The sequence below is a fragment of the Colossoma macropomum genome, unplaced genomic scaffold, assembly GCF_904425465.1.
Source record: "Colossoma macropomum unplaced genomic scaffold, Colossoma_macropomum, whole genome shotgun sequence".
Lineage (NCBI taxonomy): Eukaryota > Metazoa > Chordata > Actinopteri > Characiformes > Serrasalmidae > Colossoma > Colossoma macropomum.
Genome location: NW_023494806.1, coordinates 17,747,836 through 17,771,539, shown reverse-complemented (window position 1 = coordinate 17,771,539; position 23,704 = coordinate 17,747,836). Strand labels below are relative to the sequence as shown.

The 23,704-nt window shown below is 38.4% G+C and overlaps 2 protein-coding genes across 6 annotated transcripts in view; one reads left to right on the top strand and one right to left on the bottom strand.

Annotated features, from left to right (window-relative positions):
* Nucleotides 1–20,649, top strand: part of rtkn (rhotekin) — an 86,748-nt gene extending 66,099 nt beyond the window's left edge. For 2 of the 5 annotated variants that reach the window (XM_036597895.1, XM_036597898.1), the window contains exons 2-12: nt 500–699; nt 1,764–1,825; nt 4,954–5,007; nt 7,406–7,523; nt 8,569–8,793; nt 10,567–10,661; nt 12,573–12,679; nt 12,773–12,901; nt 14,119–14,284; nt 14,797–14,901; nt 17,735–20,649. In XM_036597895.1, coding sequence (XP_036453788.1) covers nt 500–699; nt 1,764–1,825; nt 4,954–5,007; nt 7,406–7,523; nt 8,569–8,793; nt 10,567–10,661; nt 12,573–12,679; nt 12,773–12,901; nt 14,119–14,284; nt 14,797–14,901; nt 17,735–18,357 — 1,884 coding nt within the window. In that variant the 3' untranslated portion in view covers nt 18,358–20,649. Of the gene's footprint in view, nt 1–499; nt 700–1,763; nt 1,826–4,953; nt 5,008–7,405; nt 7,524–8,568; nt 8,794–10,566; nt 10,662–12,572; nt 12,680–12,772; nt 12,902–14,118; nt 14,285–14,796; nt 14,902–15,423; nt 15,527–17,734 lie in introns of all 5 variants that reach the window. The other 3 variants (XM_036597896.1, XM_036597897.1, XM_036597899.1) reach the window with 2 other exon arrangements.
* Nucleotides 20,650–20,780: 131 nt separating this feature from the next.
* The window catches only part of si:dkey-40c11.2 (drebrin-like protein), a 77,171-nt gene continuing 74,247 nt past the window's right edge, over nt 20,781–23,704 (bottom strand). The window contains exon 16 of the mRNA XM_036597894.1: nt 20,781–23,379. Within this exon, the coding sequence (XP_036453787.1) occupies nt 23,243–23,379 (137 nt within the window). The 3' untranslated portion in view covers nt 20,781–23,242. The remainder of the gene's footprint in view (nt 23,380–23,704) is intronic.

Sequence of the window (23,704 nt, the reverse complement as noted above, 5' to 3'; positions counted from 1 at the left end):
CAACTAGACTTTCCATATAGACCTTTCCTAATATGTAAAATAACTGCAAAATAAAATAATATGTAAAATAACTGTGCTGGGTTATAAGTCTAGCTTGAAATTAGAGATGTTAAATAATATTAGAGCTGCTTTAATATTAGCTGAAAAATTTAAAATCCACATCTGGATCAGTTTAACATTTAGGAAGCATTTAGGAAGGTTATGTTTAGGTCATGTGATGATGTGCATTGATTAGCATATTCTTGTTGCTTCTAGCTGTCCATAGGATTCTTTATGACTACTTATATTCCTTAACGCCTTGAACTACAGGCTTACTGATTCACTTATCTTTACGCTTCTATTCAGGAACTACCATTAATGATTCCATAAGTGCGATGAAACTAATATGTAAATAGTGAGTCCTTTTGGTTTAAACCTGTAAAACTTCCTGGTTAAGGTTTCTTTAACAGTGTCTTGTTGTAATAAAACTGACAACAGCCTCTACTTTTCTATTTTTCAGGACAGCGACATTCAGAAGAAGATTGACTATGAGATCCGAATGCGCGAGGGCGCTTGCAAGCTCCTGGCTGCTTGCTCTCAGAAAGACCAGGCTCTGGAGGCTTCAAAGAGCCTACTCACATGCAACTCCCGTATCATGGCCTACATGTCTGAGCTCCAGCGAATGAAGGAGGCACAGGTCATGCAGCGGGTGGCACGCAGGTATAAGCTCTGATTTAATTCTGTCCAGTGCAGTGGCTAATTTGTGGAAGATTAATTCAGTTCATGTAGAGTTAAGCAACATGAAGTATAATTATTGCAGTAAATATTTTAGCACAGTACCTCAATAACAGTAAATGGAACATAAAGGGAAAAGGAACCATCATTCATTACTGTTGTATTCATACAGGCAATAAGTGATAATGTTAGTTAAACAGTAAATAAATAAAGTGAAATAATTAAAAGGCCTGGTTTGATTGGCCGCTGACTCTCCAAGCTGAACCATTTGCCATTTGCATTGTTGTCAAAGAACAGTTACCAATGAAGCAGTTGTAGAACTATTGAGTATCAAATAAAAAAATATATAAAATTGAACGCAATGTCGATATTGGTGACAAATTAGATTATCATGAAGTTCTAAATTCATATTAGTAATCCAGCTTCAACAAGTCATGAACTGTAGTGCAAAAGGTCAGGCTTTTCATAAGGTTTAAAGCTTGATCTATAATTAGTGAGTTCAGTACAAGTACAACTGCTGTTTGTTTTGTTTACAAATGAGGAAACAAAGATTACTCATTCCTAGAAAACATGCAGTTTCCTAAAATGGTAACAGATAAAGCAGAGGTGACTGAGGAACTCCAAAGCACATGACATGCATTAGCCAAAGTTAGAAAATTGCCTAGAGGTCAGTTACAGTTCACTTGCTGACTTGTTGACTGTTGTCACAGTCATGTCCTAATCCAAACAAGGCAAGACCAACCAGCAATACATTGTACCATTGTGTATTGCTGGTTAATCGCGATTACTGTCAACCTTCACGTTGAGCCTCTGTTCAATCACAAAATGTTTTATTGTGTGGAGCGTTCACAATATTTTGCAGGGCATATCACAGTATGTAGCAGTATAATCGCAGTGTGGCATTTTGTCTATATTGCGGAGACCCACTCTAACTATTAAACGCTGTGACCATCATATAAGGTACCGATGACAGTCTTCTCTGGGATGAGTTTAAACATCAGTAAACATGTGTTATGAGGTCAGTATTTCATAGTGATTTTATGTTTCAGGTCATCAGATGCAGGCCCAATGGATGACCGATCTCCATGTAAAGGAAAAGTTGCAATTTCAGGTAAGTTGACAGACGTAACTAGTCAGTAGCAGCTTCTGAACACTGAAATGATTTAGTTCCCTTGTTCACACCTGACATTAACAGTGTCTTGGATGATCCGACAGTGGGTGACAGTGATAAGTACAAGTGTGAACAGGGTCCAGTGTGTCCTGTAGGATCTGATCACTAAACCTCCCTTTGGCGGTGGTCAGGGATGTATATGACCACATAGGCAAACATTTGTAGTGTACATACTAAAAGTGTCTCCGTACATCCCCGACAACAATAAAGGACTGCCTAATAAACTGCATTGTCACAGCACAGATGAAAGGAACAGTGTTTTTTTCTGCACCTCTTATTTGTTTACAAGTTATGTTAAACCGGGGTTACACTGCACAACTTTTAACTGATTTTAGCCCTGGTTCTTAGTCTGCGCTGGTCTACAGATTTTGTAGCAGTCTGCATTGACCGTTGGTAGAGAAAACCAAGTAGTGTGCGACGAGCACTGATGATCGCGTTTCATAACAGTTAGAGTTTATCAAACGTTTTTTTTTTTGTTTGTTTGTTTTTTTTCCTGGTTAATTTTTTGTAACTCAGCTCAAATTGAGCATAATCTGGTAGTGTATACTGGTCAGTGACTTAATCTGAATGGATCTCTTATAGCAAATGAAAACTGAGACTGAAAGAAAAAAATACAACTAGTAAAAGAAAAAAAATGACAACACGTTTGTAGTGAAGCTTTTTAATGAATTGAGTTTAAGGCACGAGCACAATCAAGTGTACGTACATCTGAAACTAAAACTACCCTGCTAATCGTATCTTTACATCCATGACCCTCACTTAAATGTGTTTACTTGTTGCTTCTTTACTGTATCAACACAAATGTCGGCAAAAGCAGCAGCATCAAACTGCTCTGTTTGTTTATTTGCATCTCCTAGTAACAGGAGAACGCGTGTGTTCAAGCAAGTTGTTTGAGTTCGGTTCAGTTCAGCAACAACTTAAGCTGTGTAGTGTGTGATCCCAAGTCATTTAATATATGATCCACAATATTTAAGTAGCCCAAAAAATCTGCAGAAACCAGTCGGATATTGTGAGATACCCATTCTTTTTATAATCTGTTAGGACTTCAAAACTTCAAAAGGATTTGCAGGATTTTTCTACTTGACAATAAATATAGCAAGACACCAACGTAGTAAATATTCACAGCATCCTTCCTCCAGTCACAAGATACAATCATAAATGGTCACTCAAGATGCTTTCGAGACACATGGACATGCCAGGTGTGAAAGGCTTTACATCTCACTGTCTTCTTGTGATTAGGTCACTTGAGATGGATAATAAAAGCAGGTATGAACAGAGCCTCTGTTGTAAAACAATATTCAGCTTCTATATAGACCACTTTCACTACTTCTGCTTAGGTGACGGCAGTGTCTTCATGTATACATCTATTTGTGTGTGTATGTGTGTGTGTGGTGCACTCCTGATGCCTCATTGAGGTCCTTTGTGTTAAGAGACTACCCTGCTGGTTTATTTGTTAGCTGTGCAGTCTGCAGTCTGGTGGGCTTTTATGAGATCACCACCCACTCTTTTACAGTCTGTCTCTCCCCTCCACACCCTATAATATTCACTCCCTTCTCCCTCATACTGGTCAAAGCCATGACAACCTGTAACTTCTGGCTGTTATCCACTGTCTGTCTGCATGACTGCATGATATGAGTGTGTGTGTGTGTGTGTGTGTGTGTGTGTGTGTGGACAAAGCCTTTGCGACTTTGTTGGAAAACTAGAGAAAAACAAGGCTAACCTAGAGACCCAACAAAATATTCCATTGTAAAATGCTTTAATGAAAGCTACAAGTTTGTATCAAAAAAGCAAAACTGTTTGTTCTTGTATGTTGTTTGAGGATAAGGTTAGGGTTAGGTTTAGCAGTAAGGCAGGTTAATAATGAATCTTATTACATATAGCTACTTAAACACACACACACATACAAATACACACATACATTAATTATGTACACAAAATACACCTGGTTCAAATTATTACATATAGGTACTTACAAATATACTGATGATACACCAAAATGAAAATCCTTAGCTGTAGTACACATCCTCTATGGAGAACACTTCTGCACATTTTAATGCCCAATTATTTGCTGAATTTAACATATATTGAAAGGAAACAAAAAACATAATGTTAAACTCAGCAAAAAAATATAAATTGTGCGGTATTGCATAAAAATGCCATAGATTTACATTTGTTCCTTATGTAGTTTGACTGGGGGTGTTCAGCCTTTTGCATATGACATAAATGTTTTGTATAAAAAGCATATGGGGCCTGTGCAAGATACCACGGCCTTACAAGGTATAAAAATGACCCTGTGTGCGTATATGCATATATTTATCCATTGAAAGATTGCCCCCAGGCTGACCTGGTGTGAAGGGCGTAATTATAAAGTTATTATGAAGTTCTATTAAGTGTATGTGTGTGTGGTGGGGGAGGGGGGCAGCTTAAGCACTCTTTACCCTGCAGCCTTGCTGAATAAACTCATTCTCTTTGTAATCTACGCGTAAGTCTGGCAGAATTAAAAATACCACGCTAGCATGCTGGCTGTTTTTTATACTGTTCACACATACACAGACATGTTGACCACACACAGATCTCATGGTTGCTCATACACTGCAGTCATTATCCCCTTAATTGTCTCCTAATGGCCCTTCATCTATTAATTTTTATTAACTAGCATAGCAGTTGTGGCCTAATTAGATAGAGCATGACCGAGTGAGGCCGGCTCAGGCTGGAATAGATTAGGTATGATAAATGCAGTCTTAATGCAGTGGGTGGTCCAGTGGGGTGATACAGTATTGAGAGCACGGCCTTCACATTTATTCCTCCTACACCAACAGCCTGGCAGTGACTGCCTGCTACCTCCAGATAAGAGAGTGAGTGTTTGTGTGAGTGAAGGAGGGAGAGCGACAGATACTAATCGTGATTGACATTGTGGAGACAGCCAGCTCCAGCATCTGTGGCGGCGAAGATGCTGTCTGCGTGCATGTGTGTGTGTAATCATGCATGAGACAGGGCACATGTGTTTGAGTGTGTGTGTGTCATGACCTTGTCTGATTTCTTGCTCTGGATGTGTGTTTCTATCACAGACCTTCGAATCCCTCTGATGTGGAAAGACACAGAATACTTCAAAAACAAAGGAGGTAAGAGTCAATGCACAGAGACTCCAATTAAATGTGAACAAACGTAACAATTAGCAGTATCATAATTAATCAGTTATATTCACTTTAATCTGTTAAAAAATTAAAATATACCTTCTCGATTAATCTGCTGTGATTAGATAGTAGTTTGCATAAGGATGGTGTCAGTAGGAAAGTTCGTATTTCTTTTTATTAGAATCTTCTTTTTATTAGCATTATCAGGCCTGTTGTTTTTAAACTTTACGTGTTGTAATAGTGCTCTTATTTCATTGTTAAGTTTTGATTGGAAACCTTGAAACATCCAGGGGGAAATTAACATTTTTTTACTCTGTGCTGTGTAGGTAGATACAGCCAGATGCAAGCTCTTCCATTGTTTAGGACATCAGAGCAGAACTGAAGGCATAACGTCAGATTTATCGCTAACATAAATAATCAATCAATCACGTTTTGATTTTCAATAGGTGGGATCAATTTTGTAACAGAAAACCATCACTCTATACCTTCTGGAAGTCCTAGATACGTCACTAACTGTGAATCCGAGTGATAGCCTGACCAGTGCTTTTCAGTCAGATGTTAGAAATGGTTAGCTGACGTAACAAAACTGTCTGTAAGCATTCTCCTCCAAGTGTGTTGAGCTGTCCAATAATGTTGTGTTAGCAGCAGTTGAAAGAGATCTGGTGGAGCTTCAGATGACTCAGAGGAAGCTCCTACTAGCCTTTACCCTCGAAAGAAGACTTAGCTGGAGCTAGAACTGAACCTGACTAATACTGGGGAGAAAAATTGCCAAAGAAAAAGAAGTAATGAAAAACAGTGGCAGCAGCTCTGTTCGTTTGTGACACTTTGCTGAAAGAGTCACTGTAAAATTTCAGCATACATGGTTAAACAAATGTTAAAATACCTGTTACAGTCTTCAGATAAACATGGAATGTATTTTATGTGTGTGTTTAATCTAGAACAGCCAAAAAAATATTAATGTAAATAATTGAAACATGCTATTGGAATCCCACAAGGGTGCTAGCAGAAAATCACATTATCAAAGACACTAGGCCTGGCAATATCAAAAATAATTAGCACATCAGGGTAATAGATTACCTCCATTAAAGCATTGTCACTAATTTATTTGTCCATTATAATAAAAAATAAAATGTATATACACTTAATATAAATGATCTTAATACGCCACGTTTAAACCATTCTCCATCTTGCATAGCAACACATACATTCTTAATTTTACATTGTGGTCCATTATCATGCATTCCAAGTGCCACATGGTTAATTTTTAATGCCTCTTTTTGAGACTGAGGCACAAGGCACTTACAAACCACTTTCTGCAGCTCTATAGGTGACAGCGCATTATTATTAAAGCTGGAGAAGGGAAAGCTACAGAACATGCAGGAAGTGCATGCCTTGTTTTCCTGTATACCACAGAAATTTACAGACATGAATTGGTCCCATAGATGAAAGGCTTTGTTGTTTTTTCACAACTGTATAAAATTATGAGAGCAGGTGTAGTTTGTGTGCATTGCAAGCATGGTGTTTGTGTTTATTCCAAAATCGTTATGAAATAAATTCCATTAATATGCTACGGTGGTCTTTTTCAAGACATTGCATTCCCCACTAGCACGCAGATTGAGCTGGATATTTACAATCTGTAAACATTTTGAGGATGAGTAAAGGTGTCCCATGCTTAGTATTACTGTCTGCAGGTGCTTCGAGCATAAAAACGTAGAATGTCACTGTGCAGCTGTTTCTCATAGAGGTATACAGTGCTACAGTGGGGACCCCCTCAGAAATTGGTCAGGAGTGCAAATTATATGCGTACAGTTGTATGCAAAAGTTTGGGCACCCCATCAAATGACGTTTTGTTGATTTTCTAAGTTTGACATCCTCTACAAAGAACACACTTCTGCACATTTTTAATACACAATTACTGTTTATTTGCTGCAAAACAAACAGTGTGACTTTTGCAAAAGTTATGGCACATTTTATACTTAAATTTTTTTTCAGATATGTTAAACAAATATATAGAAATTTGTTCTCTAAAATTGAGTGTGTTAACTTAGATTAGAAAATCAACAAAACATGTCATTGGACCAAGAGTGTTCAAACTTTCCCATCCAACTGTATTTTTCCTTTCAGTATTTTATTTTTAATACGTATAGTAATACTACATCAAGCCTGAAAATGTGAAGCTTTAACACCCTGAGTTTAATTTAAGAATACTGACTGGTGTATTTACAGAGCTACAGTCGGAAGACACTGTCGGTCTGTTTACTGCATTTGCCTTATTCATTTTCTCTCTCACGCTCTCTCTCTTGCGCGCTCTCTCTCTCTCTCTCCCTCTCTCTCTCTCTCTCTCTCTCCCTCTCTCTCTCCCTCTCTCTCTCACTCTCTCTCTCAGAGCTGCACCGCTGTGCTGTGTTCTGTCTGCTGCAGTTAGGAGGGGAGATTTTTGACACCGACATGGTGATGGTGGACAGAACCCTCACAGACATCTGCTTCGACAACACTATAGTCTTGTAAGTTCATGTGCCTTATTTGGTGACGTATACACTAAATATCCCTCCTCACAGAAATGTTTACTGCATAAATCATGTACAAGGCCATGCAAACATGACACTTTTCCACTCGGTTTACATGAGCTGTGTGTGTGTTTGTATTAGGGAATTATGAATCATCTAAAGCCTACCTCTGTGTGTGGGTGGCATAAACCAAATTTTAAACTCTGCCCTTACAATACGCTTTAGTACGCCTGCTGTGTTCAGTATGTATAAGTCTGTGTTTGAGTATGACCTATTTCTTGGGCCTGATCAATCCTAGAGCTGGAGCATTACTCTGTGAGATTAAAATTAGACTTGATCTAGGTTAAAGAAATGAGTCCAAATAGAGTAGGTTATTGGCATCTCCCTATTTATGGAAAATATAGACTAGCTTTATTTCAATCAATGCTTTCACTAATATGTAACTATTTTGTTGCAGATACGTGTGTAAAATGAATCTAGTAAACTTATGTATGTCCAGGATTATGAACAGAGCTGTACATGATTCTAAAATAACTGGAATAGATGTGTAACATCAAGAATGAAAATTATAATGAAAAAAATAAAGACAAAAAAGTCTAAATAGATCCTCACATAGTAATTATCATTTAATCATTTTAACTTTTTAGTTGTTCCCAAAAGTACGTGGAATACTGAATAAAACATATAAAATACCTTTTTATGGTTTATATGTCCAGTTCCAGAATACTTTTATATAAGTTATTATTGAATAAAGTAATAAAATAAAAGACTTTGATGTATTATTTTAACATTACTAACGAACAACAATTTTAACTGGATCTCTTTGGATGATTCCAAATTTTTGAATGCTATACTAAGTGCTGCAATTATTCACTCTTGTTGTGCTGTTATGTAGATTACATGTGACTAAACATGTAGCATGAGATTCTTCGCTTTGAAAAGCACCCCACAAATAACCAGGCACCGGCCTAAAATGAAGTGGTGTCCTCACATAGAATATGTAATGACTCAGAGATGTGTACATGCACTTTCTTGTGTGCAGTAATGAAGCGAGCCCAGGCTTTGAGCTGAGGTTGGAGCTCTATAGCTGCTGTTCGGAGGATGATTACTCAGCGGGCAGCACGCCGCGCAAACTGGCCAGCAAGTTGAGCTCCTCACTGGGCCGCTCGTCGGGGAAGAAGCTGCGGGCGGCTCTGGAGCCCGGAGCCTGCAGCCCTGTCAGCAACGGAGGAGCCGCACCACTGCTGCTGCCCGTACCACCGGTGCCGTGAGTATCCGTATAAATGCTTTAAACATACACGCGCACACAGTATCGCACAAGCGATGGGACAAAATGTATTATTTCTTTAAAAAAAAAACAATTGTCTGCAGCATGCTAGTGGAACAGCAGCAAGACTTGGGGGCTCATCTCTTTCTCTGATTCACAAAAAGCAACTGGGCTACTGTCTGTAGAACCCGCTACAAAAAGCTTACTTTCACCATTACATGTAACCTACATCTGAGCTATAATGTAATAACGTGTTTGTACACAACTTTTCATGATATGTATCAGTGGTGTTTTTGACCCTGCAGGATTCAGTGGGCTCAGATACAGACGTATGCAAAAGGTTGCACGCCCCTGGTCAAATTACGTTATGTTGATTTTCTATATGAAAATAACGCAAGACTTCCTCTACAGAGAGCATACTTCTGCACATTTTGATGCACAGTTTGCACAAAAATTGTTTATTTGCTTAATGTAACACATTATAAAATTTAACATACATAAAATGTGGCTGATAGAGAGAGAAAGATAGATAACAAATAGTAACAGAATAGAAATTGTGAGCTAAAATTGGCACAGAATTGTGATACTGCCATATTTAAGTTTGTTCCCTGTGGAGGATGTGACTTGCTTAGAAAATCAACAAAATATGTAATTGGACCAGATTTGTTTAAACTTAGCAATTTAGCTTAGCAAGGTAGCAGTAAGATATGGTGCTGTATATGACTGACTCACTGAACATGAGGGCACATAGGTTTTCTCTTTTTGAGAAAGTTTTGTGTTTGATACTGATAAATTGGCCTGTATAATGTTATACTCTAGAAGTTGCCAAGTCAAGTTTATTTCTGTAGCACATTTAAAAATAGCCAAAGTTGACCAAAGTGCTGTTCAGCTAACCAAGTAAAACATTTATAAACAAACAGAGGCAAATTTGATCATAGAACCACATCCTAACAGTGCAGCATAAATAATATGTTGGAACAAAAGTTGTCCAATTAAACAGCAAAACAATAAAAGATAAGACAACATTGAAGTAATACATAAATTAAAAAAATGAATTTGGATTAATAACTGGACACATAAAATTACACAAAATAGACGCAGTCACAGGCCAAGGAAAATAGCTTAGTTTTGAGGCAAGATTTAAACTTAAAGCTGATGCAGATCTCACATTAATCTCCCTTAGGCTTTAATTCGAGAGTGTGGGACAGTGAGCAGTAATTTATTAGTGGATCAGAGGGACCTGCCAGACGATTGACAACTATATGATGTCTGTACTGAAACATGCAGTTGTTCAGTGCTGACAATATCCACAGTTCACTCAGCAAAGCATATTGTTTATCACAAAAAAATGTAATCACTATAAATAATCTCGTATCACCATTTATTGTTCTTAATTTTCATTAGTTCTTTTTATAAAAGCGTTTTTTTCTGTTATAACATGTTATGCTCATGCTAGATTAGATTTGGATGCATTTTTGTATTACCTGTATTTTATATTTCTTATATTTATATATTATATTATATATTTTGTATCAGATTCACCAGTTCAGCTTGTATTACTGAAATTATAGTTAAACATAGAGTGCTTCATAATGAGCTGCCCAGCAGCATAACAGTCTAAGATGTCACCCTATTACTGAGACATTGTGTTGGGTCTTATCAGCCAACCAATATATTGGTCGGGCCCTACAGAAGCACTTATTCTTACATATGTACATATTACAGAAGTCTCAATTACTGTATTTTCACTTTCATGTGTGTGTGTTTCCACAGAGGACCGAAGTATCATCTCCTGGCGCACACCACCCTCACACTCTCTCATGTCCAGGACAGCTTCCGCACACACGACCTCACTATTACTGGCAACGGTGAGACACTTCACATATCTGTCCTCTGTCTTTCCTCTACTTTTTATCTCCTCTCATATATATCTTTCTTTTTCTTATTCTCTTCGTCTTATACATACTTATATATGTACTTATACTTTACCTTTTTTCCTTACTCTCCATCGCCTAATTTTTTCTCTCCTTTTCTTTCCCTCATTTTCTACCTTTCCTTATTTATTTCCTCTTCTCTCATCACTCCTGGCTACTCTGCCTTTTGTCTTTTTATTCTCTTTCTCCTGCCATACTTATTCTCTCTCTCTTGTCCTCTACCTTTTCTCTACTTCTTGTTTCCTGATCTCTTCTTTTCTCCTTTGTGAAGCAGCAATATTCTACTTTGTTCTTTTATAAGATGGGTGGGATTAATGTACGTGGCTCTAGACAGAAGGTTAGGCTTTGTGTTTGATCAAAAGACGATAACACTTCAATTTTTCTTTTAGAGGATATCAGGAAGTGATTTAAAAGAGATTAGTTTTACAGCATGCTTGTTATCTGGCTATTAGAGGCAATCAGGCTGGGACGCCAGGCAGCTAAGGGCCTAAATTTGTGTGCAGGTTGTGTGTGTGTATGTGTGTGTGTGCAATAGTGAGTGTCTGTCAAATTTATTACGTCAGGGTCACACTCATAAAACTGAGTATAAATTGCCAGTAGCGTCTGGTTAATGGGAGAGTGTCAGTAAGGAGGCATGTTAACAGTCTTTCAGATGCTCACGGGTAGCTATTTATATTTAATTTTTGCTGGATTAATCTCAAATGATCCCATAGTGTTAGCTTTGTTTTGGCTCTTTTATAGTACTAATGAAGAAAGCAAGAATTTGGTTATTAACAACTTGGTGCTTTGATAAGCAATAATAATAATAATACTGATATTTAGAACCAGAACTGCTTGTTAAACAGTTTAGGCTCCCTGAAAAATAATTATGCAAAAATTATTCAAATTGGCCCACCGTAGCCCAAGAAGTGCACACATTTATTCCCACTGAAGTCTCCATAAGCTTTTATTTTGAAAACAACTTCCAAGATGCATTGCAGCAACTGGCTACTTAGACACTCTCAGGCCAAGGTTGTACACATGTACATAAGCTTTCTGGTTATATATATAGATTATATATATTATATTATCTGGTTATATCTATCTATCTATCTATCTATCTGTCTATATATATATATATATATATATATATATATACGTGAGAGAGAGAGAGAGAGAGAGAGAGAGAGAGAGAGAGAGAGAGAGAGAGCGAGAGAGCGCGCACGGAAAATAAAAAATAAACTTCACCCATTTATGTAATTCAGACTGTTGGTACAGCATTCAGTGTCTATATCATAGACAGATAGATGAGTATACACCTAAATAACGTGGAATATTAGTCTTTCTGCTAAACTCAGGGCATGTTAATTTTTTGTCAAGCTGAGTTTGAGTTATATATATATATATACATACCTACTGCTCCATCTCTTGGAGTTCTTGGTTTTTACTCTTGATTATGTCACCAAATAAAAACTACTCTTATGTGCCTCATCAGTCTGTATTCTAAATATGTTGCTTTTTTATGTATTGTAATGAAATGCCATACATTCAGGACACTTTATTCAGTTTTCAGCCATCACTACTTTTTGCCCAACTCTACCTAACAGTGTATGTTACAGTCCTGCACACCTATCCCTTCTCCCCTTTTTGATAAATGCAGCAAAAAGATGATTACAAAAAAGGAAACATTCTCCTGGGGTGAATTTCACAAAGCAGGATTTCTCAGTTTAGCCAGATAACTTAAGCCCAAAGTCAAGCCTGTCTAATAGGAAAAGAGCTGAGGGACAGTGACTTTAATTTTGATGTGTAAAGTCAGAACTGTCCCTTTAATCAATATCCCCCCCTCCCCCTCTCTCCCCTCTACAGAGGAGTGTTCGTACTGGTTGCCGCTGTATGGCAGTGCATGTTGTCGTCTAGCAGCTCAGCCTCACTGTATGACAAACCAGATGATGAGTGGCTGCCTCAGGGTCAAGGTAAAATCCACACTCGCAATCATGCACACATATATACTGGTTCACATTGCTGTTGCTCAGATTTCTAATGTCTTATACTTTCACTCTGTCCAGCTCGGTGGGGAGCCCCAAGGATGGACGAATGTTTATGGCGTCCTAAAAGGAACAAACCTCTTCTGTTACCGCCGGCAAGAAGACATTGAGGCCAACGTGGAGCCCTTATTAACTATCGGCATCAACAAAGTGAGCAGTTATTCAGTGTAAACCAAACACACTCCTATATACACGTGTGATCGAGTGGCTCAGACTCAGAGTTTATGAAGTCAGTGTCTAGTACAGGGAGACGGTGTGTTTGTCATGACAGGTCCTGATGTGTCAGCTCTTCAGAGTTTGGTCTTACTAACAGTGAGTAGTTTGTCATGAACTATTGAGTAGTCTTTTATTTTGAGTCACATTAAGATACACAAAAAGATGTCAGTTAGTTAGTCTGCCCTGTGGGTTTTCCATTACAAAGCATGTGAGCCCATTCTGGAGAGAAGTAGAGGAACCTGTGAGCATGCTAATGAGCCTCTGCTTCCATCTGCTGGGGAAATGAGGAACTGCCATGTGTGGATGAAATGGTGGCACTGTAAAAAAGCTTTGCACTGAATTCAAGACATGATAATGTAAACAGCGTTTTAAAAATGCATAAAGTATTGGTCTGGAGGTGTTCAGGTGCATACGTTTTAAAACATTCAAATCATAAAATAATATAGTCATATAATAACAAATGTATGCATTTTTTTCTGGGCAAAATAAAATTAGACTTTTCAGATGCACCCCCGTACGATGTTGTTGTTGCTAACCCATGACTATGTAAATAAATGTTATATTTCTCTGTATTGCTAATCCAAGTATACAGTTGTATGCAAAATTTTGGGCACCCCTGGTCAAATTATGTTGACTTGCTAAGTGAAAACATTTCCTTTACAGAGAACACACTTCTGCTCTTTTTAACGCACAATTACTGTTTATTTGCTGAGTTTTACATACATAAATGTTTATGTATCATCATCGGCAGATGTATGTGAAAAATATCAGCTATCAGCATCAGCCCACGATTACCATACCTAGTATTCAGAGCATTTCTGAATTGTACCTGAAAAGTTGAATCCAATCAAATTGTCAGATCAGAGATTTTCACCCCTGAAAGTAAATGTGTCCATCTCAAGTTCAATTCAAAGGTTATTTGAAAAGGCCAGTTCTGTTTTTCATTCCACCAGAGCAACAGTAAGTATATAGATCCACATCAGACGTCTTGCCAAACTCTGTAAATGGTTTCAAAGTTCTGTGTAGCCTTTACTGTTCGTAGTAAAACAATTTTTATGGCAGTAACTGCCAGATGTCGCCTTATTTGTCCTTGCCCACATGACTGTAAAGAGACATATGTTTAATAGCTTTAATGTGTTCGTGTGTCATAGGAGACGAGGATACGTGCAGCAGAGAGAGACCCTCACAGCAAAGCTCAGAGCATCTGCATCAGTAACCAGTACGGAGGAGAAGAGGTCACACACACATTAGCCACAGACTGTCGGGAGGACACACAGCGCTGGATGGAGGCCTTCTGGCAGCAGTTCTTTGACATGAGTGAGTGAGAGATCAGATGTAGATTCACATATGCGTACAGTACAGTGTAGACTTATTCTTATTTCTTTGTTAAGCCTTCATAGTACCAGTTGCATTATTTTTAAAGTGCCAATATCATTTGTAAAATAGGAGTTTCCTGTGTTATACCTATAAACACTGTTAAAGCACAAAATAGGGCAGGTGATATTAATAAAATTAAATATAGTGATATTTTCCAAATGTATCACAGTGTAACAGTGTCACATGATATTTAAGTTACCTTTCAAAAACATCGTTAGTATTATTAAACATCTTACACACTTGACACAGCTTGTGATATGACTGTTCTGTGCTCTCAAAAAGATACCAAAGAAAGCCTTATTGTAAACGTTAACTCACTGAGCTACAGTGAGTGTGTTTAAAACCATATTGCTAACATTAGGTAATTTTCTAGTGCTATTAGATGAATGCAGAAAAAACTGAGAGATTGCACTCTGTTGCTTGGTTGCCTGAGCCGTTATCTCCCCCTACAGGTCAGTGGAAGCAGTGCTGTGACGAGCTGATGAAGATTGACCAGCCTTCACCACGCAAACCTGCTCTAATTACAGCCAAACAGGGCTCTCTCTACCATGAGATGGGTAAGAGGTTGCAGCATTTAACTCTGTTCAGTTTAGAGAATAAATATAGTACATGGTAATCTCTCTTATATCTTGGGATAAGAAATAACCTACGTTCAAAAAGAGCAGACATGCTTCCTTGTCGTTAAACGATAATGCTTGTGCACTTGTTTCGAACCTTACCCCTCCTAAGCTGAGTCGCTCTAGATGAAAGAATTTCTGACGCACTGATTTTCTGTCTCTCTTTGTCTCTCCCCTCCTTTCCTCCTTTGTTTTTGCTATGTTTCTGTCACTGTCCTTTTTCCTTTCCCTCAACTTCCTTATTTTATCTTCTTTTCATGTCCCTTCTTTCTCTGTTCATTGAATCACTGACTATATTTATACTCAATTCACACGACTTCTATCGCACCATATTTTTTTTTTACCTTTCTTCAACCCACACACACATCTTCTTTTATTTCACCATACAAATAAACAACCCTGCCAAACCGTGCCCTCCCCACTCGTATTCCCCTTCTGTGGTTATGTTATCCTTCCTCTTAGCACCCCCTCTTTCTACCCCTCCATCCTGCGAGGGTCTGCTGCTGCAGGATAACGCTGTCTCTGCTGAGATCCGTGCACTGCTCTCCTCCTATTACAGCGACAGGTGAAGTAACCAGAGTGGTTGTTTCGGACAGCTCTCTTCTGCTGCTGCTACTAAACTCTGTACTGTGTCCTGGCCTGGCCTTTGTCTGTAGCCTGTCTGTTCTTTGAATTGCCCTCAAAATATCTCATTTGCCCTTGTGCTATACTGAGGGATCCTGAGACACTGGACAGGTTTAGCTTCTCAAGTGACTCCAACAAACTCAGACATCAGAACCCACAAACAAACCCAACTCGGAGCACCTCCCACAGTCGTCTAGATATGGTTTGTTTGTGGTTTTGTGGTCCATTCGATTCACGCATTGTGAAAACAGCATTTCGCTTTATGGATGAAGAGACTCGAGGCTTATGGTTCACAGTCTTACAGCGCTTAGCGGGTAAAAACAAGCAACTCAGGAGAATGAGTTGCTTTTAATGTGGTTAAAGGCTTATGTTTACAAGCATTCAACGTGAAATTAAACCCCCTGCCAGTCAAAATCAAGCAGCTATTGCTTTTATGAAATGAAGCCAAACAATGTAATATGCATAGTATAATGACATACAGCATAATAAAATACAGTATCCCAAAAATAAAAATTTAGATCTAAGGTGAATCCATAAACAATGGTAGCTTGCTGCTATTAGTGTTTTATCATGGTTTGTATGTGGCTCCTCCATTCGGATCTGCAAAATGATGAACTAGATCCACACAACCCACAATTCAGCTTTAACCAGGTGAGGTCTGAGTTCTAAAGCCATTATGGGAAGGAGAGGTGAAACTATTTATTTTATAATAATAAAAGCTATTATTAGCTTTTATTATTTTCCCCCACCCGCTGATTATTATTATTATTATTAATATTATTAATAATACAACATACATATATTATTAATTTCACAATGCACTGCAACATTGTGTGCTCCAACTCTCCTACCCCAACAACAATCTATGGGACAGCAGTTTCACATCAGTTCTACACAATTCTGTATAGTTCCACACCAGTCGTATCACCAAACACACTAACTGCAGTTCAGCCAATAAAATCACTTAACGTCAGCGCAGCAGGTCAGAAATTGATCCAAAGAATTAATGAACTTGGAGCAAAGACAAGCAAATAGGTAGCTTTAAAAGACCGATCACCTGGGGATATTTGAATTTTAAAAATTTCAAGTGTTCTTGTAATATTTAAAGTGCCTGTATTTTACTGTTGAAGTTCTTGTGTATTTTGAATAAACAATGGTTTGGTTTATAGCAAAATGTTAATATAAAATAAAACATATGTACTCCTGGCCCACAGATTTGTTAAGATTTTTTAAAATGGCCCTCTTAGTGGTTGAGTTTGACACCCCTGTTTTAGAGCTAAAGTCATTATGTTTTAAAGAAGATTTCAGGAAAACAAAATTATGGACTTTTAACTTGACCAGGGAACTAACAAAGAAAAGAAAAAAAAGCCTGTGTTGATTTCAGGTTCACTTGAAAAACTAACTGCTAATAAATAGCAGTGTGAATGCAGCTGTCATTTGGTGTTCATAGCTTTGAATGAATAACTGATGAAGCTCAGTTTTTTTACAAATTGTTATACCACCCAGGGTGGTATAACCCTTCACTTGGTGAAAGCATTAATCAGGATTGCAGATAAACCATGCAGCTAGAATTCAAGTACCATTTGTTGGGTTTTGTCAGGGTGGTCATGTTCTCCTTGGAAGAGTCTCTCTCGTGTGCATAATTAAGTGATGTATCAGCTGGCCTGGCATCCTGCATGGTGTTGTGACAAAACAGCGCAAACTAAATGTTTTAGTGACAGGTTTTCATTAATGGAACCATTTGCTAGATCTCTGGCTCTGGCAGATTAATCACACTGTACTGTGATGGGGGATTGCACTGGAAATTGGACATTATAAACTCTGTAAACTACAATGGCCCATATATGGGCACACATTTCATTTAATCTCTCTGAAATACTTGTAATCCTAATTATAGCAGTGTATAGTGGTTACTGAAAATAAATCTTGAGGTGAATTAACTGTGTTAAATAACCATAGTAACAGATTAATAACTGAATATTAGTTTTCATAATAGTTAGTAAATAATAAGCCTTAAATTTAATAGCTGAATAATATGTCTACAGTTTAAGAGGTTATGCTGGGAATAGATGGGAGAAAAAAATGAATCAGTTTGCATTAGTTCAAAGCACTAGTAAGTAACAGCTCTATGTTCCTGTCCTTCCTGCAGTTATTGACACTTCTGATGACATAGGCACAGTCACTGACATCCTGGCGAGGCGTATTGAAGAGCTTGAGCTGCGAGCTCAGCTGGACGCCCCACCTCACTGGATGTCACTTTTTGAGGAGGAGCCCCCTGGAAGCCCTCAAAACCACAGGAATCATCATCGTACTGCACGCCACTCCCCTCACACTCCCAGCCCCCGCCTGCATAGCCGCCAACCCCGCAGCCCCTCCGGCCTGCTCTCCTCTGACGCCAGCCTGACCTCAGACAGTGATAGTCCCTGCAGCACCAGCCCTCGCTCACATCACGCTTGGCCCCGCGACCTCCCCTCCGGCCGCTTCCGTCCCCGCACCCTCTCCCTGGACGCCAAGCTGTCCACCCTCAAGGCCCAGCGGGGCTATGGGGGCTTCCAGTGCTCCTGTCAGGCTCCTTCTGCAGGCTCAGTTGCTCCTCGGCCCAGTCAAACGGCTCTTTCCTGCTCCAGCTCTACGTCCAGCAACAGCTCCAGCGAGGGCAGCAACAGCCCTGAGTCAGATCTGGCCTTTTCTCGGCCATCTGGTGCCCGCCGCAGCCTGAGGAACCTCAGAGCAAAGCTGGACCCCAGAAACTGGCTACAGAGTCAGGTGTAGCTTCTTTTGGTTTTCTCAAGAGGAGTCTACACTTTAAAAGTCAGTCTTCATGTTTAACTTGGGCCAGCTCGTTGTCATGCAACCTCTGGGAAGAACTGGAATGACTCAGGTTGAGGACATGTGACTGCCCTCGCATTTGAAGATGTGACAAACGCAAGCGTTCATGGGAGATTTCCTTCTCAACTGGGTCACTACCATGGTAGATGGACTGTTATTTATACATAACTCACTTATACTACATGCAAGAACCTGCAATTCTGGACCTCAAAATGTAGAATGCAGCGTTTCTATTAGAATAGACCTTGTAAATCTGAGTTTTCCTACTGTGTCTTCCAAACTGGGCTAAAGATCTCCGAACTGGCGCAGTAGTTTTCAGTAATCTTCTCAGTGTGGCCAATTTCACACCTCACACACACGTCTCACAACCTGGCATCTTGTGAAGCTCTCAACATTGATGTCACTGGTATGCCTTCACACATAAGCTGCTTTATAAATAGAAGCTGTGTTTGGAAAAATAAAACAGGATTTAGTGGAGTTCACTTAGCATATAATTATTAACTTAAAAGCTATCATAAGCTCTACTTGCTGATACAACAGTAAAACTAAATGCACCCACACAGTGTAATCTCCATATGGAGCTATCAGTTACAGACTACTTTTTTATGAGGTTTCTCATCACTCATAATTAAAAAAATACTTTGGGGCCTCAAAACAAAGCAGGTGTTTTGTCAGTCTGTTAATGTTGTGAACTGGTCATTGCGTAACTAAAGTATATATGCAAAAGTATTAGTGAATCTCAAAAAGCTTTGTAAGTTGCTCAGATAATACATGATTAAAATGTGATTCCATGTACTACTTGTAACTGTGATGACCTCAGAGTGAGTACTTTTTCCTCAGTTTGTACTCCGACCCGGCTGCACACGGATGAGTTTCTCTAGGACATTTACAGTCGTGAACGATACAGTTTGAACACCCCCAGACAAATGTACACTGCGAAGTTTAGTGCATAATCTCTACTTATTTGCTGACTTTAACATAATCAAAAAAAATTAAAAATAAAATGGCATAACTTTTTCACAGGCCACATTTTATGTTTTAGTTTTTCCCAATATGTTAAATTCAGCAAACAGTAATTGTGCATTAAAATGTGCAGAAGTGTGTTCTCTGTAGAGGATGTGTAACTTATTTTCACTTCAGTTTTCAAAATCAGCAGAGCATAATTTGACTAGGAGTGCCCAAACTTTTGCATACAACTGTATCAGTTATTGTTTTTTAATAGCTATGGTCCAGGATGGTTCTCTTCCTTTAGTCATAGTTCTTCTTCCAGGTAGGCTGATTTTACACTGACAATGAGTTTCTCAAAATCTTTTCATCATGCTAAATACATTATAAACAAAAATGTTTGATTACTATGCAAACGTGACATGTAAGTTATGGTCCTGATTTGCTTTTGCATTGTTGGTACATGCGTACTACCTTTACTGCCCCCTCCCCTTGTATTTCATTGGCCTATGAGCCAGTTTTGCACTTTTACGATATGATGTAAAGGGTGAATTTAATGGGAAATGTCTTAGTAACTTGTTCTGTCATTTTTGACATTTTGCCCTTGTCTAAAATTTTAGATATAGTCAGTTAAACAATCCAGTAAACATTGGCAGATGATGATATGAATACTTTATCGTAGCGTATATGATTCTCAGGCGTTTCAATTCATAAAATACTGCAGTCTTTGTAAGCACTGCAGTACATAAGAAACAACTGCATGTATGCAAAGCAGGAATTCTCAGTAACAAACGTTTGGTGTGGTGGTTCATTGTGCATTTTTTCTGAATAGCTGTGTGTTTACTGTAAAATGTGTCGGTAAGATGAAAGTGGCGTTAAAAGCCGTTCTGCTCAGAATTATATGGAAGATAACGTCATATAACTATGTTGAGGCAAAACTATTAAATAATACTGCTTTTCTTTGCTAAGAGCCATCAGCTTGTACTTAAAATAAGTTTGTAAATTCATTCACGCAGTGTTTCCTATTGTAAAGTTTTGTAATTTAACAAATGCTTTTGTTAAAACTGTATTTTACCATATTGATTTTGTTATAAATACAGCTATATTGAGATTTTATCAGAAGATACAGTAAAGAACTAACTATCCTGGTAGATAGCTTTACAACTTAACCTTGAGATGAGTGTCCTGTCAGGCTGTCTGCATGCACATTGTCTTTGAAGAGGTAACTAATTCAAGATGTAGAATGATAGAAATGAAATGATTAAAAAGCATTAAATAAGCAGAAACTAACTCTGTGTCAGTTTTGATTTACAAGTAATTACAAATAATCATATTACCTCTCAAATGCTTCTCTGTACACTGTTAGGAAAGAACAATGATGAACATCTGACGGTCCAAGTCCTTTACTGAAACATTCAATCTTTTCGTTTCAAATTTTTTAATTTCATGCAACAAAATACATGTTTTTTGGATATGACAGTCATGATATTCCAGATAAACAAACGATATGAAAAGTGTGCATCTGGTGCTCCATAATATGAGTGCCCAAAAGTTAATGTGCATGGATTAAAAAGGATTCATGCTGCATGAATAACAATACTCATCACCGAATATCTCAATTACCTAATACCTTTAACATGAAAGTGTGCTGGATCAGAGAAAAGTGTGGAAACATATGTGATAGAAAATAATGAAGTAAAAAACTGGCTGTACAGGCTTGAACAATAAGCTACCAGAGTTAAGACATTAAGAGTTGAAATTTGCTCTTGAACCTCTATGTAGAAGTATTTTATATCACAAAGAAAAAACAACCATCAAGAAGTTAGTCTGAAAATAGGCTGAGCTACTGAAATTCATGCTATAAAAGTTATTGAATAGATAGTCTCACGGCAACTGTAGCTCTTTGTGGATTACGCACGCCAGTTGTATATATTTGGTATGATGTTGCAAAACTTCAGCAAGCCTGTATTGAATGATGTGAATATTTCACTCTTGAGGGCACTGATCCCAAGTCCATTTCCTCCAAAAATATAATACATGAACAATTATAGCATCTTATTTTGTCTTAAAAAGCTGTAGGTTAGAAAAAAAGGATATCATCACTGTAACAATTATAACACAGAACATATATATTTATATAAAAAAAGATCAAAATCTGCTCAGCAGCACCATAGAACCTTTGTAAGTAAATATAGGGAACATCCCTATAACAAACATGAAATAATGGAATTCATACATGCTCTAAATGCAGTTCTAATGTAGGCCTATAGTTACTGTATCTAACATTAACATTGCAAAGTCATACATCAGTCAGTATCAAATTAATTAAAAGGACATGATTGACTTAGATTACATGTTAGAAACATAACCAACAGTCAAACATTCTGCAGAGCAAAATCATAAGTAAAGAAAAATCTGAAGAAGAATCATCTGTAGATCATTCAGGTTAGCTTCAAGCAACCTGACTCGCAATTGACCTCGCTATGCTCCGCCCACAAATGCATTCTTTCGTAACTACTGCTGCATTCATGACCAAGTGGGAACTGGGAATTTTCTGACCTCTAACTCGTAATTCCCGCTTGGAAAGTCAGAGTTTCTCAAGAGCTTCGACTTCTCCAAGTTGTTTATCTGTAAGCTACATTTTTTAAACAGTCTTTTGTGTTTCTCTCTGTATATGATGTACTATTTATGTATAATATTGATAAACAGGGATTCTTGGATAAGTGTAAGGTTAAGACGCTCACCCTTTTGTGTCATTTTTCAGCACTATTGTAATAGTAAACTGCCATAGCCTACATCCACTTTTAAAACGAATAAAGCGCTTACCAAACAGCGCTTTAATTCAAATGTAAATGCTTTTAAAATAAGATTTTTTGCGCAAGTAGCAGCCAAGCAGGTGATACATTACTGTGATCGTCCATTTCTTTCCAGACTTGCATGAAGCTGCATGAAAATTCTGATTTTGAGTTGGAAGATTCCAAGCTCCCACTTATAAACAAATAAACGCAGCATATTCTTATGAGACTGGACAAGCTTTACAGCAGTGGTCACCAACTTATGGAAAGCTAATGTCCCGCAGAGTTTAGTTCCAATCTGCATCTATCATGCTGGCCACACCCCCTTACCTAACAGCAATGCATCTGATCCAGCCAATCAGGGACTTATTTAGAAGTTAGTTATCTGTAGCAGGTGTGGCAGATTATGGTTGGACATAAACTTTGCAGGAAAGATCTCCAGGACCAAGGCTGGGGACCACTGCTTTGCAGAATGCTGGTAAAAATCCCACTGAACCAAATTAAGTTCTGATTTGCAGGATAGCACTGACTTTCCAGCTTAGAATGCCGCGCTACTGAGCTGGACTATGTTGTGGCAAATGTAAACCAGACCAATTTGCCAACATGCTAACATTACCTTGATTTGCCGACAAAAAGTCTACATCCGATCCAACAATCTGACCTTAAACATGCATACAAAACAAAAAGAATTTGAAATTAATAGTGCACTCACTTTTCCATATTTTGGCTTGTGTGCAACAGTGCCTCATTAGGTTAGGTGGGATTTTAGCCAATGTTCTGTAAAGCTTTTCCAACCTCACAAAAGTTACAACAAAACAACGCATTTGTGGGCGGAGCGTGAATAGGTAAATTCCTCATAATCCTCACCCAACCTTGGCCAAGCTCTGATCTTGGACATCTGCCTTATTCCTGGATCCTTTTGATGTGTCTTTTGTTCCCTTGTTCTCTTAGTACCTCCACTAAGGTTTATCCAGCAGATCAGGAGCACCCTTTGGCTCCCTCTACTGGTCAAAGTTTCCCTGTCCCTGAGGGTTGGTACTGAATCTAAGGGCATGAGGAAGACTGTCTCTGGTAAAAAGCAAAAGTCCTTAGATGGTCTCTACATAGTTGGCAGGGAAGAGACCTTGGCGGCCATCTTTGCTGAAGCCCCGCCACCAGGCTTTGTCCACGGTTTCCACGTCACTGATGATGTCACCAGGCTCAAAGGAAAGCTCACTGTCATCCTCTGTGGAAAAGCAGAGTACTCACATGTAAGGTGGGCAGTATGACGATATGATGTTCTATGATGTTCTGATTTCTGTGATACATTTTGTTTTTGGGGGCATCATCAGTACTCCAAGAAGACTGAACACATGCATGGATCATAAAACAGATTTAGACCAGTTATAAAGAGCCTGTAACCAACAACGTGTGCAGTAATTGCATAAACTGTACTTTAACAATGGGCCTCATTCACCAATAACTTCCTAAGTTGTTTTCTTAAATTTGTTCTAAGATCCTTATGATGTCCTTAAACCACTAAATTGTTTGCACCTTTGTGCTCTTGGCTG